The sequence below is a fragment of the Stegodyphus dumicola genome, chromosome 8, assembly GCF_044657685.1.
Source record: "Stegodyphus dumicola isolate Sdum_Otavi_A_Nest chromosome 8, ASM4465768v1".
NCBI classification, from domain to species: domain Eukaryota; kingdom Metazoa; phylum Arthropoda; class Arachnida; order Araneae; family Eresidae; genus Stegodyphus; species Stegodyphus dumicola.
The window spans coordinates 131,147,809-131,164,145 of NC_140775.1; the positions used below are offsets into that span (position 1 = coordinate 131,147,809).

The following is a 16,337-nucleotide window of genomic DNA, read 5'->3' on the forward strand; positions in this document are numbered from 1 at the left end:
CTCCTTTTTCTAGCATCAGTTAAAAAACACCAACTACCAGACTATTTTTAGAACATAAAATGAGCAAAATAATTGTACTATGTAGTTAATCCTTTCCAACACTTAATAACTTGCTTTCTGCTAAATAATGGAAGCAGCATGTATCATATCGTCATACAAAATAAAACAGCTTAATTCTTAATAAAAACATTTTAACATTATGACACTTATTATTTCACATGCCACACAGAATTATTTGGGTAACAAGCATAAAAGGAAAGGTAAAAGCTTTATTATGCTAAATCACCATAAATGAATATTAAATTTACAAAATTAAAGTAAATTACTGACCTGAAACAGAATGTTTGAGATTTCTTTTATTTCTACCTGAAAATGTTATGCACAAAAACATGAAACAAAAGCAATCCAGCAAGCACAAAAGACAAATCATGCAAAGCGATAGTATCAATACGCAAAATAAAAGCACAGCAAAAATACTTAAGAGACTACACACCAATTAATATTAATGCAGATAAAAAGTTAACATTTTCATGCAACGAAGCTCTAATCTCCCATGCTGAATTCAATCTGAATATGTAATTTATCATCGATTTTTGCAACAAGTGTTACAAAATCAAGGAAAGTTCTATATTCAGATTAAATAAAGAAAAGTTCATTGGAGCATGCCTTATTTTATTTAAACACATGACTAATGGTAGCCTAACTAAATTTTATTTTTCAAATCTTAAAAATTTGCTGAAAGTTTAGTATATACAGAGAATCTGCTGCATAATTTAAAAATCCGTTTTTGTTATAATGGTGCTAGCATACAACATGGTCTTTTGCAATATGACTATCTATCTACCTGTATATATACATACATATAAATTCATAATTATAAGTAAATTAAAAAGCCTATGACTTGCACTACAGCTGCAAAGTAATAAATCAATAATTTAAAATAAGAAAACTTTCCACATGCTAAATTATAAGCATGCATGGTCTCTTATATTTCTCTTTAAAAGTGGTTTTTCATGATATCATCAGTATACGAAAATAAATAAAAAAAACCTTTTTTGAAGGGTTAACCAAATTTCTGTATTTTTCTATAAAATGCCCAAACATAATCATAGATGGTTTCTTTTTCAATTTTTTTGGATTTCAGTCTTTTATAAGTATTCAGTCACCTTCTGAATTATTAAGTTTTTCAGAAACACCAAGAATCACTTTCAAGGGCTAATCATTAGAGAAGGTTCATGATACTTTATTAATAGATATAAAAAATGAATTACTACTTTGATAGTAAATTATTCAATGTGAGTTTTGTGATACAAGAACAAGTATTAGCAGTAATCATACAGTAACAAAGCTAAGTAGCCATACTCATAGTATAAAGCATGCTTTCAAAAAAAAAAAAAAAAAAAAAAAAAAACTCAACTGATGACATGGATATCAAATATTTATTTCTAAATGCATAACTAAATCAGTGATGTTCAAGGTAAGCTCAACAAACTTTCTATTGATTTAAAATCTACATTTGTTCAAGGTAAAAACAAGTCAGCTGTATCCTCCTGCCATGAAAAAGCTTTCGCAGAAAAGAATACAAAGGTCTACTCCAGATGAATGCACCCTTAGAAAGCATGTCTTGAGATGATCAAATGTCTTGAGTTAAGACAATTATAGAATACTATCTAATGTATTTTATTACTGATTAAATGTCAGTTAACACTTTGCGACACCTAAAAATATCCTTCTATACGCACAGAAAAATTTAATGGAAAAAGGATTTATAGGTTACTCTGAACCTTCTTTATTTATACGAGATGGCAGCATAACACAAACCTGTCTATATATAGTCCTTTAGCCTTATTTGGTTTTTAAAGACACTCATTTTTCAAGAATTTTCCAGTAAATGATTAATATCACAGGGATCAAAACTTTCTTTCACAGCAGCTGGAAAAAAATAGGTTTCTACCGCTCTTTAAAAACTGCATTCTTAATTTAAAAAGTGAATATAAAAATTACCACTTTTTAAAATAATAACTTTAAGAACTGTAACAAAAAATTTTTAAATCACATAAAACCACTTTTATTACTTATAAACTTTTTTACTAAGATTATAGACATATTTAGCAGACTGTTTGCAATACTAGCACACTTGAAGTTCATGATCTCATTTATTATCAAGTTGGTTAATGAAAAGACATTAAACTTCACAAAAATTCACTGCAAATTTTGTCCTAGCATATTATTATTAATATGCAAAGAAATCTTACGAAGAATGATTAATTTTAGTCATATGGTAGATTTTACTTCAAAGACATACAGCATTGCATATTTTTCCAGCAAGTACTTAATCTAGCTCTTGATTTACACCAGTTTAGTTTGCTCTCAATTAAAATAATGCTGGTTTTAAAACCAGAAATATATTTATTTCATTATCTTTTACTAGAAAAGACCAATGTTTGTGCCATGGATGCAGTCAGTTGCTCGAGGTCAAAGGGATTCTCCTTTTTCCTCATTTCCTCCCATGACATAGATGAATTTTTCTGTGTCTGCAAGGAAAAGCAAGTGTTCCTTATTTAGCACTGTTTAAGTAGCAATTTATTATTATGTTTCAGTTAAAGCAAAGCTGAGTTTTCTGCTCTAAAGTTTACATTTAGTTTAAAGTATTGCACATGTGTATCATTAATGCTTGATTATTTTTTCAACCGAAACATTGAGTAAAGTGAAGTTCTTGATTAATTTCACGACTTGTTTTGTTTGTTAACTTTACTGCTCATTGTTACACTAAGTTTGAGTTATATTTTAATTGATCCACCTTCATTAATTTAGTTTAATGTTTGTTTAATTTTAATGCCAAGTCTAAAAAAATATACACAATTTTAAAGCTGAATTTTTATCTTCTTTACTTTTTCATTCTCCCATTCTCATTCCCACGTATTTATCACTGTAGTGAGTTTCTCACATTAACTTATTCAGTTCATTAGAGAATCAAAGGCTTATAATCTTATACATTATTTTCATGCGGTTCTTATACTAAATCAATTTCCGAGTTTGAATAAAGTTATAAACAGTGATCTTTTCAAGAATTTACATTCATTATATAGGTAGTAATAACCATTTTTGAAATGAAACAAATCCAGTAAATCCTCTCTGATCCACAAAGAAAAGCTATGATCTTAAATTCACTTAGTGCGAAATCGAGTTATGAAAGAAAGGAAATCACAATAGATGAAAATTCTTGATTTAATATATGAAAATTCTTGATTTAAATTCTTAATAAAGTTATGAAAGAAAAAACTGTAGCTATAGTACAGAGAGCACACCAAATTTGGCAATTTTGTTGTTAGATAATGATTTTAATCTGGTATCTTCCTTTTTCTGTTGTTTCATTATGATTTTATTCTGGTGACCTTACTTTTTTAGGAGAGGGGGGTAATCAGGGTGAATGGGATATTTTTCTGTCAGTGAATTTTCAGCTGTTTTAGAATGCTATTTGTTACTTTTAAAACTACATATTTTTAAATGGCAAAATCCACAAATCTGTGTATTATGGACAAAAGGTATGATATCGGTTATTTTCATGATACGAAATGAAAGGGAAAATATGTGTCATAATGATGCATGGGAATGAGTTTAACTGCAAAAGAGTTTGTATGTTTTGTATTTAATTTTTTTTTCATGTATCATATAATTTGCTAATTCTTATTTAGTAATTTATAATTTATCACAGCAGGTGTGCAGTTCTAAGTTTGAACATTCTCTGATGCCTTTTTAACCAAAAACAGATCTCTATACAAATGGGAAATACAACAGTAATATATCATGTACAATGTTTAATATGTCATACAATCCTTATTTAAGAAATAAAATTTGAATTTTAAATTAATAAAGATATTTTTCTTCTGATATACTAATAATGTTTGTCAACTCATGGTAAATATCAACATTTTGGAGATCTTTTTGAAATAAAAATCACTAATTTGGCCACTGTAAGAAACTTTACACAAAATTGCATACATTTTTTTGAAAGCAAAAGAGATTATATCCAAGCACTAATACTATTCCATTATGATCATATCTATACAAAATACATTTCTAAAATTTTTTCTGCTTCCCTTATATTACAATAAAAGACCAACTATTTGGTATTTAATTAATCAGGAAACAGAACATTTTAGAATTTTAGAAACACTTTTTTCATCCATAAAAATCTGGTAAATGAGAGATTTGGAACACCATCAAAAACCTTGTAATATTATTAACATGTACATACTATCGCTAAACAGTGTGATTTAATGCCAATAATGAATAGGCATGACATTTCCATCCAATCGCTCATAAGTTTGTCTTGGTTTAAATGCAAATTTAATGAATAGGCATGACATTTCCATCCAATCACTCATAAGTTTGTCTTGGTTTAAATGCAAACTATATTAATTCTCAATAAGCCAGTTTAATTTTTGCATAGGAAGATATAAGTTCTCTTTTTTCCTTCACATTTTGAAAAAGTGATTAATATTTGGGACTGTAAGAAGTGTCTTGGTTTAAATGCAAACTCAATTAATTCTGAATAAGCCAGTTTAATTTTTGTATAAGGAAGACATATTTTTTCCTTGCATTTTGAAAAAAAATGACTAATATTTGAAACTGTATGAAGTGGAGTATTTTCAGAGTTAAAGAATCTGCACATCAAAGAAGGCACAATATGCAACTGTGAAACCAGATAAACAATGGCATGCAACTTGATGACATGACAAGTGATTTAAGTTTTTGGTACTTTTCCATTTCGCCGGCACAAATCTCGCCAAACAGACTTTATTGGCGACAACACACCATATACAAGTATACACTACACATAAAAAATTTTAACAAATGTTAGTTCTAAGAATTTTTTATTTTGAAAGCATAAACATTTGGCTAATCTTTGGAATATGGTAACAGGTACTTTGGCGACATTTTGGTAAGGCGATAAAGGTTACTAGCTAGGACTTTAGCAGTGTACATGGATAAAGTCAAGAGTATGCACAATGCCATTTTTGTGCAATTCTGGGATTTTTTTTAAGTGAGAATAGGTCGACGTGTACATGGAAACTGTGTATGTGCAATTCTTAAAAACGCGTCAAGCAGTGGGCGATTCTGCACTTTCTCCCAATTTCGCACCTAATCTTTGTCATGATTAAGCCCTTTTGTTCCATAAAAGTTCTAGCATAAGCGTAATTCGTCTAGCAGATTGTTGGAAAAAAATATGGAGTAAAAAAAAAAAAATGCCTTTACTTCGTGAAAACAAAATGGCGTCCAAAAAAAAAAACTAGCAGGTTGCTGTAGCAGGGTTGGTCGCCAAATTTTCGTCAAAAAATCGCCAAGTTACCATAATCCAAAGATTAACCAAACATTTTAATAATGTTTAAAATTTTGTAAAAATCCAATAAATTTGTAAAAAGATTTTAATTTAAGAATTTACTATGCTTTCATAGTTCCACACCCCAATTCGCCGGTTCATATCACGTGACCCCAAGTAATCTCATCTCACGTAAACTACGCTAAAAAAATCTAATTCTCTCAGTGATTACATTAATTTCAAGTTAAATCTTAATTTGGAATACAAATTTAAATGCAGAAATTATTTCAATTCGTATGAATAGCTTACTCAGAAATTATGTAAAACCGCAGTGCTGTACTTCACTAGTGCATTCTCATCAAAATTGATGAATTTAACCCTTGACTTTGCTTTTTCTAGTATATTTTCGCCTTTGGTGCGATTGCATCCTAATTGACTTAATTAATGCGAATGGTCTTAGGGTATGAAACTGAACTATGTGGTAAAAATTCTATGCAACTGTATGCCAGTAATGAAAGAAAGAAACAATCTGATAAGAAATGGCAGCGAATTGTTTTGAAGATGAGGCGTAAAAGGTTACCAGCAAAGATATTCCGTTTGGTATCAGTTGTACCATTATTGGCGACTTTATCTCCTGCGCCGGCAAAATGGAAAAGTACCAAGTTTTTTAATAGCTATATCCATAATGGGTATCACTTTATTATCTAAACAAATAACTCTGTTCACTTAAACTTCTATCTAAATGACTGGCAACATTTCTGCCAACTTTCATGTTCAGCAGGATTTCAAAATAAGCGAAATATGTTGCCTTTTATGACTGAAATGTGTGCCTGCCCCTTTGCCCTGAAAACTTATGTAATTTCAAATGCAGGCTAAAATTTAAGTTGGTAAAAAATAAGATCCTCATTTTTAGAATTTAAGAGTAGAAATTTCGGTACTCTTCTAAGTTCGGACCAGATTCAGAAATGTACGTATGTACGTGTATATAGGTGCAAGTGTGTATATGCACACATATAGTCATCTCTGTATATATATATTATATATATATATATATATAAGGGTACTCTTCTGTTATCAGGGTCAGATTCAGAAATGTATGTATCTATGCACATGTGTATATCTGGTTAGAGTTGACTTTACGGTATCCCTTGTATTATTGCGAAATTGTTGTTTCATTTACGGTAACCCGAGTAGTTGAATGTTATGGAAACCCTATTATGACGTAATCGTTTGCATTATCCCGGGAAATTTTGAATCATGGGATGTTTTGTAAGAGCTTTTGTAGTATGTGTGGTTAAGAAATAAATTGTTTGTGTCATTGTTTAGGCGTAGAATGGCTGAATGTAGTTGAAGTTTCTGTATGATTTGAAAAGAAAGGAGAAAAGTGCCTTAATTGACTGTTGTGTAAATGAAGGTTTACTTAGTAGCCATTTTCGAGACAGTACGGAATATGTGAATATTTTTTATTCTTATTTTTGTGAATTTATGTGGCGATGTCGATATACAGATTCTAGTTCAGATAATTTTAGGAAGTTTTTGGATGCTGTTAAGGAATTTTGTGTGCCACAGAGGTGAGTGGATATTTGCTTTGTGTAACTCTTAAATGCATAATGTTAATGCATAATCCTTTTTTATGTTATTTTATTGTTTGGTTTAAAATGTAGTTTATTGAGATTATGTATTTTTTGTTTGCCTCTACCATTTTTCCTTTGTTTCTAAGACACCTTCATTTCTTTAGCACATTTTAATTTTAATATCACCAATAAAAAGACTAGATGCCAAAGAAAGCTGAAAAGGAAGAAAAAGGCAAATATTTTTTTAATTATTTACATGGCTTTATTTACAATAATAGTATGCATTTAAATTAGTATTTTGAAACAACAAATTTTTTCAAAAAATTAATAATTTAGAGAAGATCTGCAATTTTAGACTGCACCCTATTTTTAACAATGTTAATAAGGAGAAAGACTGCACTTTAAAAGAAATAAAAATCATAAATGTTTAAGAGACATACCATATAGCACTGGAATACCAAACATTTGGCTTTCCACCATTTTACAATATAAAACAGTTTCAACTTATGTAGATTCTGATTATATTGATTTACCTAGCAATACATCCCTGGTGTAAATCAAGAGCTTACAAATCTGTATTACACGCACATTAAAATTACTTAAGAATTTACTAACCTGCCTTCACATGCTTTGCAGCTTTTTTACATCTTCCTGCAAATTTCAATCGATAAAACAGTGAGATAAAAAGTACAGAAAAATATTTAAGGAAAGATAAATGAAAAATTGAAAAAAAAAAATTTTTTTTTATTATTTCAAACCCACAGCAAACAAAGTATTTACAGAAATAAAATATTGCATGCATGAAAAGAGAAATAGCTGTATAAACATGACATTCCTTTTTCTTGATAAACGCAGGAGATACTTAAAATATTAGATGCTACAGTTAGTTTTTTCCACACTTACTACAAGCTTCATTTTCCTCGCTTCTTGGTGCCAAAAAAGTCTCTACCAGCACCGTCATAGAACTTACAAAAATTTTAACTAAATATTCGTAAAAATATTATATGATGAATTCCATTAAACACACATATAAAATAATTATATATGAAAAGAGTATTTTTACATGCATCACATAATTAAGTACCTGTAACTAATTTTCTACAAAACTCTGAACTTAGCTATAAAAATACTGAAAAGTATTCATCTTTCTCAGAGGTCAATTAAGACTCTTTAGAGGCCCTAAGAACTTGAAATATTTCAGTACCCGCACATACATTTACATTATAAAGCTTGCTCCTTTTTCCCATTTCTTTCTCTCGGTTTTAGTTCAGCTGCACCATACCTTCCATGGTAAAACCAATAATAAGAAACTTTTCTGGTGTCCCGTTTTCTTGATGCCCAAAGCATGTGCTTATTTTGCTTAATGGTTAATCCAGATGTAAAGTTCATTTACTAAGGTTACATTGAGTCTACATACTAAAAATTGTATTTACATTCACAATGATTTAATAATGATCAGAAATTTAGTAGAATGTTGACATGTCAGCCTGAACAAATTCGGCATGATTCACAGTACTAAAAAGGAGACAATATAACTGGATAGACTAAATATAGTTATAACAAAGTAAAACCTAGCTGTAAGGAAAATAAATCGCCTAATTTAGTTGTTAATACTTTTTTATACAAAAGGATGTTTAAAAATATTTTACAGTTTCAGTAACACTACATTTACTTTCAGCAGAGAGGCATTTTACATGAATTACTAAAAAAAAAATTTTTTTTTTTCAATGTCTACTTGAAGAAACATTTTGCACGAATTTATTATACTTAAGCCACACATTGTTCAAAACAATCAAAAAACTTAAATGAATTTAAATGAAAAAATTTTAATAATTCTTAAATTTTAAATATGGAAAATAATTAAATCGTATAATTTAAACTATGAGATATACTATATGAATTTTACTAACTCAGTCGTAAAATATCAGCAACAAAATTTGTTCGAACACACAAAATAACACATGAACGAAAATGACCCATGTGAAATTTGTTACACATCACTAAAAAAAAACTCACCAGATGCTGTTGCTTCTGATCCAGTACTGGATTCTGTAGTTAAGCAGGAATGACAAGCCGTGTGGAGACACGGTAAAAGTTTTGGTTGAGTCATATTCTTTAAATCTTGATTACAAAACACACACTTAAACTCTAGCCATAAGTCCGGATATTCTGACGCTGTGCCACTTTCAGTAACTTGATCGGTAGAACCGGGAGTTGAATTTGAATTGTCCCCTTGATTTTCACTTTCGGTAATATTTTCTTCACTGTTTTGATCGACTTCCATTTCGCTCATTGTACTGACACCTACAGTATTTGCTCGTTATGGAAGTCGTCTCACGCACTGATTACAAAAGAGTCTGAAAGGTACACATAGCCAATCAGCAATTTTACTCAAACTCAATCCCCAATGTGCAAAATGTGAGCACGGAGAAGTTGCCACTATCCTAGAATTGAAAGATCTTTGAGCACACTTGATTATTACCCAGTTTTACTCAAACTTTTTCTCTCTATATCTTACTCAGTAATTTTTATCTAGAGTTAAGTAATAAATTGGAAAATGGTTTCACTTTGCTTCCTTTATTGTGCTTGTTTAAATTTCAATGATCTAAAAAATTCTTTCAGCATTTTAACATTAAACCAACTATTAATTAACTAACAATGGGTGCAGGTTATTGTAAAATAATTTACTATTTTCATTCTCATGAACGATGATCTAAAAAATTCTTTCAGCATTTTAACTATTAATTCATGCAAGAACATTCGACTATTAATACATGCAAGAACAATGGATGAAGGTTATTGTACTCAAAATAACATAAGATAAACAGAAGGAGATAATGTAAAAAGAAGAGAGGATAAACATAGCTTAAAGTAAGATAAGAAGCAATGAAAATAAAGTACAGGGTAGTTATGACTGCACAGAGTGATTATCCTATTTAGACCTATCTAAAGCTCGTTCTATAGACATATTTCGTTGAAACTTGGGTTCTATGTTATATGGACGATTGGGAGAAAATCTGCAATAAGAAATAATAATTCAAATTTCGACCATTAGGTCAGAAGGGGGCTCAGGAGGAACAAAAAAAAAAAAAAAAATCAAACAAATTGGAAACACAAAAATTTATTTAATGACATTAAACTTTATGTTCAGAAACGTGCACGAACTCAGTTAATACACAATAATTTAATATGTTCATTATAATGCAGATTTTTTGTGGCAACAATGATGTTTTGTTATATATTACTTTGAACGTTATAACTCATGGAATATGAACGCCTACTTTCGTAAGTATTAAGATATGCCTGCTCACGCAGCTGAATTTTCTTCGCCCACGGGTGTTGGTACTTCCGAGTACCATTTATTTGAAAATATCTTTGCCTAGTGCACCTTAATGCGATCTACTGGGGAAAACTCTTTAGTACTTAATGACCAGAAAAAAGTAAGTCATAAGTCAAATCGTGGAATGTTATTCTTTTTGGATATGTTTAGAATGCTAAATAAAATAGTTCGTTATTAATTAAAAAGGTTTTCTCTGCTAAATATATTACCATTCTTCCGGAGTTATTAAATAAGTCAAGAAATTGATTAATTTCAAACAACTGGCGTCAGGTGACAGGATGGAATGGCTATTTGAAGAAAAAGAAACAACGGTTTGAAAACGAAACATCGATTTCGTATTGGAATTTATCAAGTGAGTTAATGATTTATTTGATTATATCCTTTATTATTTGAATATATTGGACATATTGAATTTAAAATCATGGAAATTTTATCAAGAAAGCGTAAGCCACTAAGGCAATCGTTTACGACTATTGCCAGTGCTTTAGATGCTGAAATTCTAAAGCCTGAAGTGGAGGTTAATCAGCTCCAAGTATTGAGCTCACAGTTGGCAGGAAAATTCAACAGATTAGATGAAGTTCAATCACAAATTTCCGAACTTTTGTTGAAAAGTGAAAACGAAAGTGAATATTTGGCTGATTTTGACACGAATGAAACATATCGTTATAAATATATCAGTTTAAAAACAAAAGTAGGAAATAAAATGGTGAATTCCACTCCTGTAATTACACCTGGGACTTTAAAAAATTACACGAAAAGGAACTTTAAATTACCAAAGTTGGAGCTTCAAAAATTCAATGGCGAGACACGAAATTGGTTAGGATTTGGGGAACAGTTTAAGAAGATCGACGAAGATGTAAATATAGATGACGATGACAAATTTCAATACATATTACAAGCAATGGTCGTTGGATCCCCAGCGAGAGAGATCATAGATAGTTATCCTCCCTCAGGCGCGAATTATAAAGAAGCTATCAAGCAGCTAAAATCTCGATTTGCACGAGACGAATTACTGGTAGAAATCTATGTTCGCGAATTATTAAAGTTGGTTTTGGCTAAGCTAGCAAAAAAAAAGAAATATGACTCTATCTAACTTATATGATAAGTTGGAGACGCAACTCAGAGCTTTGGAGACGTTAGGGGTAAAAAGTGAGACTTATGCAGCTATGCTGTAGCCCCTTGTAGAGTCTTCACTATCTGAAGAAATTCTGAGGGCATGGGAGCGATCTCGCTAGCGTAGGGAAAGTGTTGCACACACTGAAAATTTGGAAAATTTATTGCATTTTCTCCGAATTGAAGTTGAAAGTGAAGAGTGTCTTCATTTGGCCCGTACAAGTTTTTCTGCTCCAGACAAATTTGACTCGGTTCCAGCCACAGCAGCTTTTATTTATGCAGGAGATTCAAAGAAGAAACAGCTTAATTTTTGTGTTTGGTGTGACAAGGAAACGCATAATTCTTATGAGTGATTTAAGCTACACAGCCTTTCATTGTAAGATAAGAAAAATTTACTAAGAAAGAAAAAAGCTTGTTTTAACTGCCTAAAAATTGGGCATGCTGCCGAAAAGTGTAAAAGTTCTGTGAAATGCCTATTTTGCAACAAACATCATGTAACGGTGATGTGCAGAGAACTAAAAGGTTCTAGAAGTTCAAAAAAGGAAGCACCTAAAGTAGCTAACGAAACAAGTGAGACTTTATTGTCTAACCAAAAACTGCAAACAACTCTTCTCCAAACTATTATGGTGAAGATTGTCCATAATGGAAAAAAAGGAACTTGTGAGAACGCTTTTTGACAGTGGGTCACAAAGATCTTACTTACGGAAAGACATAATAAAGAGACTAGATTTAGTCCCATTAGATCAAGAGATTTTGAGCCAAAATTTCTTTGGTGGAGTTGAAACTGAATCTCAGGTCCATGGTATTTTTGATATCGAAATACAAGGAACGGAAAATAAATTCAAGTACGAATTATTGGTTTTAGACAAAGACAAAATTTGTGGATACATGCCTAGAGTGAAACTCAAACATATATGTTCCTCACTTCGAGAACATAAAATCAAAATCAATGATTCTTGTAGAGATACGCCAGATATCGGATTGTTAATAAGATCTGACTATCCCGGACTGTTGATGAGGAATAATATCATTCCAATTGACAAAAACCTTATTGCCATTGAAACAAAATTGGGTAGGACCCTACAACGCCCAGTGCAAACTCATAATACCTTGCTTGATACCGTCGGACTTTTTTTATTTGGATCTCACAGAATTATGGAATTTAGAGACAATTGGCATAAAAGATCCGGAGGAAGTGAAGACTAATGAGAATTTAGAACATGAAACGATGAAAGTTTTCCTAGAGAACATTAAAGTAATCGAGGGTAATAGGTGTGAAGTCTGTTTGCCTTGAAAGGATAGTCATCGGATTCTTGGAGATAATAAAGGGCTGATCTTTACAATATGGTAACTGGTAGTTTGGCGACATTTTGGAGGCGATAAAGGTTACTACCTGGGACTTTGGTAATAATGTGAGCAGTACTCAGTTCCGATTACGCATTATTTTGTGTGAGGGAAATGAGAGATCATGTGATATGTCATGTGATATTAATGGACGAATTACGGTTCTTTAATCGGAAAAGGGGGGGGGGGAAATCGGGAAATTTTGTATTTGTTTTTATTCTGTGTTGTGTGAAACAGTGTTCGTTAATTATCGGATCCCATGGCCCTAACTAAAGTGAATTCGAAATGGGTATTTAGTGGGATTGAAAGGGGTAATAAGTGTTTCTTTAAGGTTGTGCGAGATAGAAGTAAAGATGTTTTATTAAGTTATTGATTTTACCTGGTACCTTGGTGTGAACTATAAGTATGATTTTAAAGATTCTGAAACAAAAATAAGAAAAGTTTATGGGACACGTAATCAAGATTCTGAAGAAGAATAGGTTAGTTAGTATTTTTAATTATTTGAGGATATTATTTTTATGCATTGTTCTAAATGTAAGGTGGAAGTATAGTAATTTGCGTAAACGTGCATGGAAATAATTTAAATATTTGACACTAAGTATTTGTAACCATTTGTAATGAAGTAAAGATATGAATTAGTTAGTGACGTTTGTAATGTAATAGATAATGTAGAGGTAAAAGTTTTTGGATATTTTATTTATTTTATACGGGGAAATGTTCCTATTTGGAAAGGGTATGTACTTTTTAGCGATCAGGTAATTTCATATATGCTCTTTTTACCGGGTTTAAAGATTCAGAAAATTGTTATGCATTTTCGTGAAATTTTTCTAATTTATGAGAAAAAAGCAGTGTACATGGATATAGTGAAGAGTGTGCGCAATGCCATTTTTGTGCAATTCTGGGATGTTTTTTTAAGTAAAAATAAGTCGACGTGTACATGGTTTAGTGATATTTTAATTAAATGATAGTTATTTTGTGAATTTTATGTTTGTAGGAATTTGGTATACGTTTAAACTGAAGTAAACGTGCATGGAAATAATTTAAATATTTGACACTAAGTATTTGTAGTGCTTGCGGTATGAATTCGTTGGTGACGTGTATAATATAATAGATGATTTAGAGGTAAAAGTTTTTGGATATTTTATTTTATATGTGGAAATGTTCATATTTGGAAAGGGTATAAACTTTTTCGCGATCAAGTAATTTCATATATGTTCTTTTTACCCGGTTTAAAGATTCAGAAAATTGTCATGTATTTTCGTGAAATTTTTCTAATTTATGAGAAAAAAGCAGTGTACATGGATATAGTGAAGAGTGTGCACAATGCCATTTTTGTGTAATTCTGGGATGTTTTTTTAAGTAAAAATAAGTCGGCGTGTACATGGTTTATGTGTATGTGTTATTTTGAAAAACGCGTAAGGAGTATGGTATTGTGCACTTTTCCCCAATTTTGCAGTGAATATTTGTCATGATTAAGCAGTTTTGTTAGATAAAATTTCTAGCATAAGTGTAATTCGGCTAGTAGATTGTTGGAAGAAGTGTTCAGCAGATAAACAGAAAAGAAACATGTCTTTACTTCGTGAAGACAAAATGGCGGCGAGAAAAAAAATAGAGGGTTGCTTTAGGAGAGTTGGTCGCCAAATTTTCGCCACAAAAACGCCAAGTATCCATAATGTAAAGATCAACCTAATAAAGATAAAGCGGAAAAAAGACTTTTCGCCAATACACGAAGACTGCAGAAGATGGGATTTTTCGAAGAATATGATGGTTTTATTAAAGGCTGGCACGAGGAAGTATAATTGAAATAGCACCGAATAATAGTGATACTGGTCACTATTTGTCCCATCAAGCAGTAATCAAGGATTCTAGTCTGACTACGAAAGTGCTACCTGTATTGGATGCAACACTGAAGGATGAAAATGAGAATTCCTTGAATACTTGCCTCGAAAAAAGGCCGAATTTAATAGAAATTCTTCCAAAACTTTTGATACAATTGGTAATTGGTATTATGTGAATCAAGAGTAGCGCCTGCCAAAGAAGTGACTGTTCCTAGATTAGAGTTGCTTGGAGCATTTATAGCTAGTCGGCTGTATCGTCAAGTCACTGACGTTCTTAAACTGACAAAGTGCCAAGTGTGCCTTTGGAGTCACTCGTCTGAAGTTCTGACATAGATAAAAAAAAGACTCCCACTCGAGTGTTTTGGTGACAAATCATGTAGCTGAAATAAGGAGATGCACAAATCCGGACGACTGGCATTATGTACCAAACTCAAGCAATCCAGCTGATCTTCCCTCTAGAGGGTGCGATGCCAAAATGTTGCAACTGAGCAGATGGTGGAAGTGGCCAGATTGGCTTAAAAAGGAGTCGGATAAAAAGCCTCTCTCTGAAGAATCAGAACTAGAAACTGATGAACTGAGTAGAGAATATGTTGCAATTTCCTAAAATTGCAAGATGAGAGGATGTTGTAGAAACTGTATTGCACCAGATGGCACTGTGTGCGCTTGAATTCTTCGGACTAGTTCAGAACCTTGGTGATTGAGAAAGATGTAACACCAACGCGAAACATTAACCAAAGTTTAAATGTGTTTCTCTTTGTTGTAAATGTATTTGATTGTGTCGTCAATAAAATATAGTGAAAATGATAAAAGGCGAGAATGCGTCTGACAGGTAAGTGAGATTTCTTTATATTTTGAATTGAATTGAGTTTTAGCGACAAAGAATGTATATGCGTATTTCAAAAATCTTTTTGGTGCCGATAATCCGGAAGAGACCTTTAGATAAAGTAAATTGAGAAGTGAATACTGAAAAACGTATTTAGCGAATTGAATAATTTAAATTGTTATGATGTATAAATTGTTAAAGCTTTAAAAAAAGATTAGAGCACCTGTCAGACGCGCGGCACCTGACACTATGAAACTGTTAGAAACTGAAATAAACAAACAGGAAAGATCAGTTGATTTAATTGATGAACTTTTAGCGAAACTTTTAGATAAAGAAGCTAATTTAAAGTATCTTAACGAGGAAATTCTAAAACTGTGCAAAACGGAAGAAATAGAAAAGGAAATTGAAAAACAGCAAGAATATAAAGATAATATTATTACTTGGAAAGTTCGCGCGAATAGAATCCTTAAAACGAAAGAAAGCGAAGTTGTTCGCGAAACTGAAAGAACGAATGTTGTAGAAACCAGAAGTGAGCAGCAGAATACAGTAAAACTTCTTCGCTTGCAGATACCTCAATACGATGGCAATATATTAAGGTTTAACGAATTTTATTCTCAGTTTGAAGTAGCTATCCATAAAAATGTGAATCTTAGTAATGTAGAGAAGTTTAGTTATTTAAAATCGTACTTAACAGACGAAGCTGAGGTAGCTCTTCGTGGTTTAGCATTAAGCTCTGAAAACTATGAAATTGCCTTGAACATATTAAAAGAACGCTTTGGTCGAAAAGATATTATTATCGATGCGCATATGGCAAGACTTCTAAACTTAAGTCCAGTACGAGAATCATATGACATTGTAGCGTTGCCTAGACTTTACTCAATGCGAAACACATATTCGAGGATTAGAAAATAACGGAATTAATCCTAATAGTTACAGTTGTCTATTGTATCCAGTGTTGTTAAAATCGATACCCAAAGATTTG

At 31.5% G+C, this 16,337-nt stretch overlaps 1 protein-coding gene across 4 annotated transcripts in view; it reads right to left on the reverse strand.

Annotated features, from left to right (window-relative positions):
• The window catches only part of LOC118194869 (transcription intermediary factor 1-alpha-like), a 219,359-nt gene extending 209,993 nt beyond the window's left edge, over window positions 1-9,366 (reverse strand). The window contains exons 1-3 of one of the 4 annotated variants that reach the window (XM_085822432.1): window positions 8,914-9,366; window positions 7,513-7,548; window positions 331-366 (exon numbers count right to left, since the gene is read on the reverse strand). In XM_085822432.1, coding sequence (XP_085678558.1) covers window positions 331-366; window positions 7,513-7,548; window positions 8,914-9,190 — 349 coding nt within the window. In that variant the 5' untranslated portion in view covers window positions 9,191-9,366. The remainder of the gene's footprint in view (window positions 1-330; window positions 367-7,512; window positions 7,549-8,913) is intronic. The other 3 variants (XM_085822433.1, XM_085822434.1, XM_085822435.1) reach the window with 3 other exon arrangements.
• Between the last annotated feature and the right edge of the window lie 6,971 nt (window positions 9,367-16,337).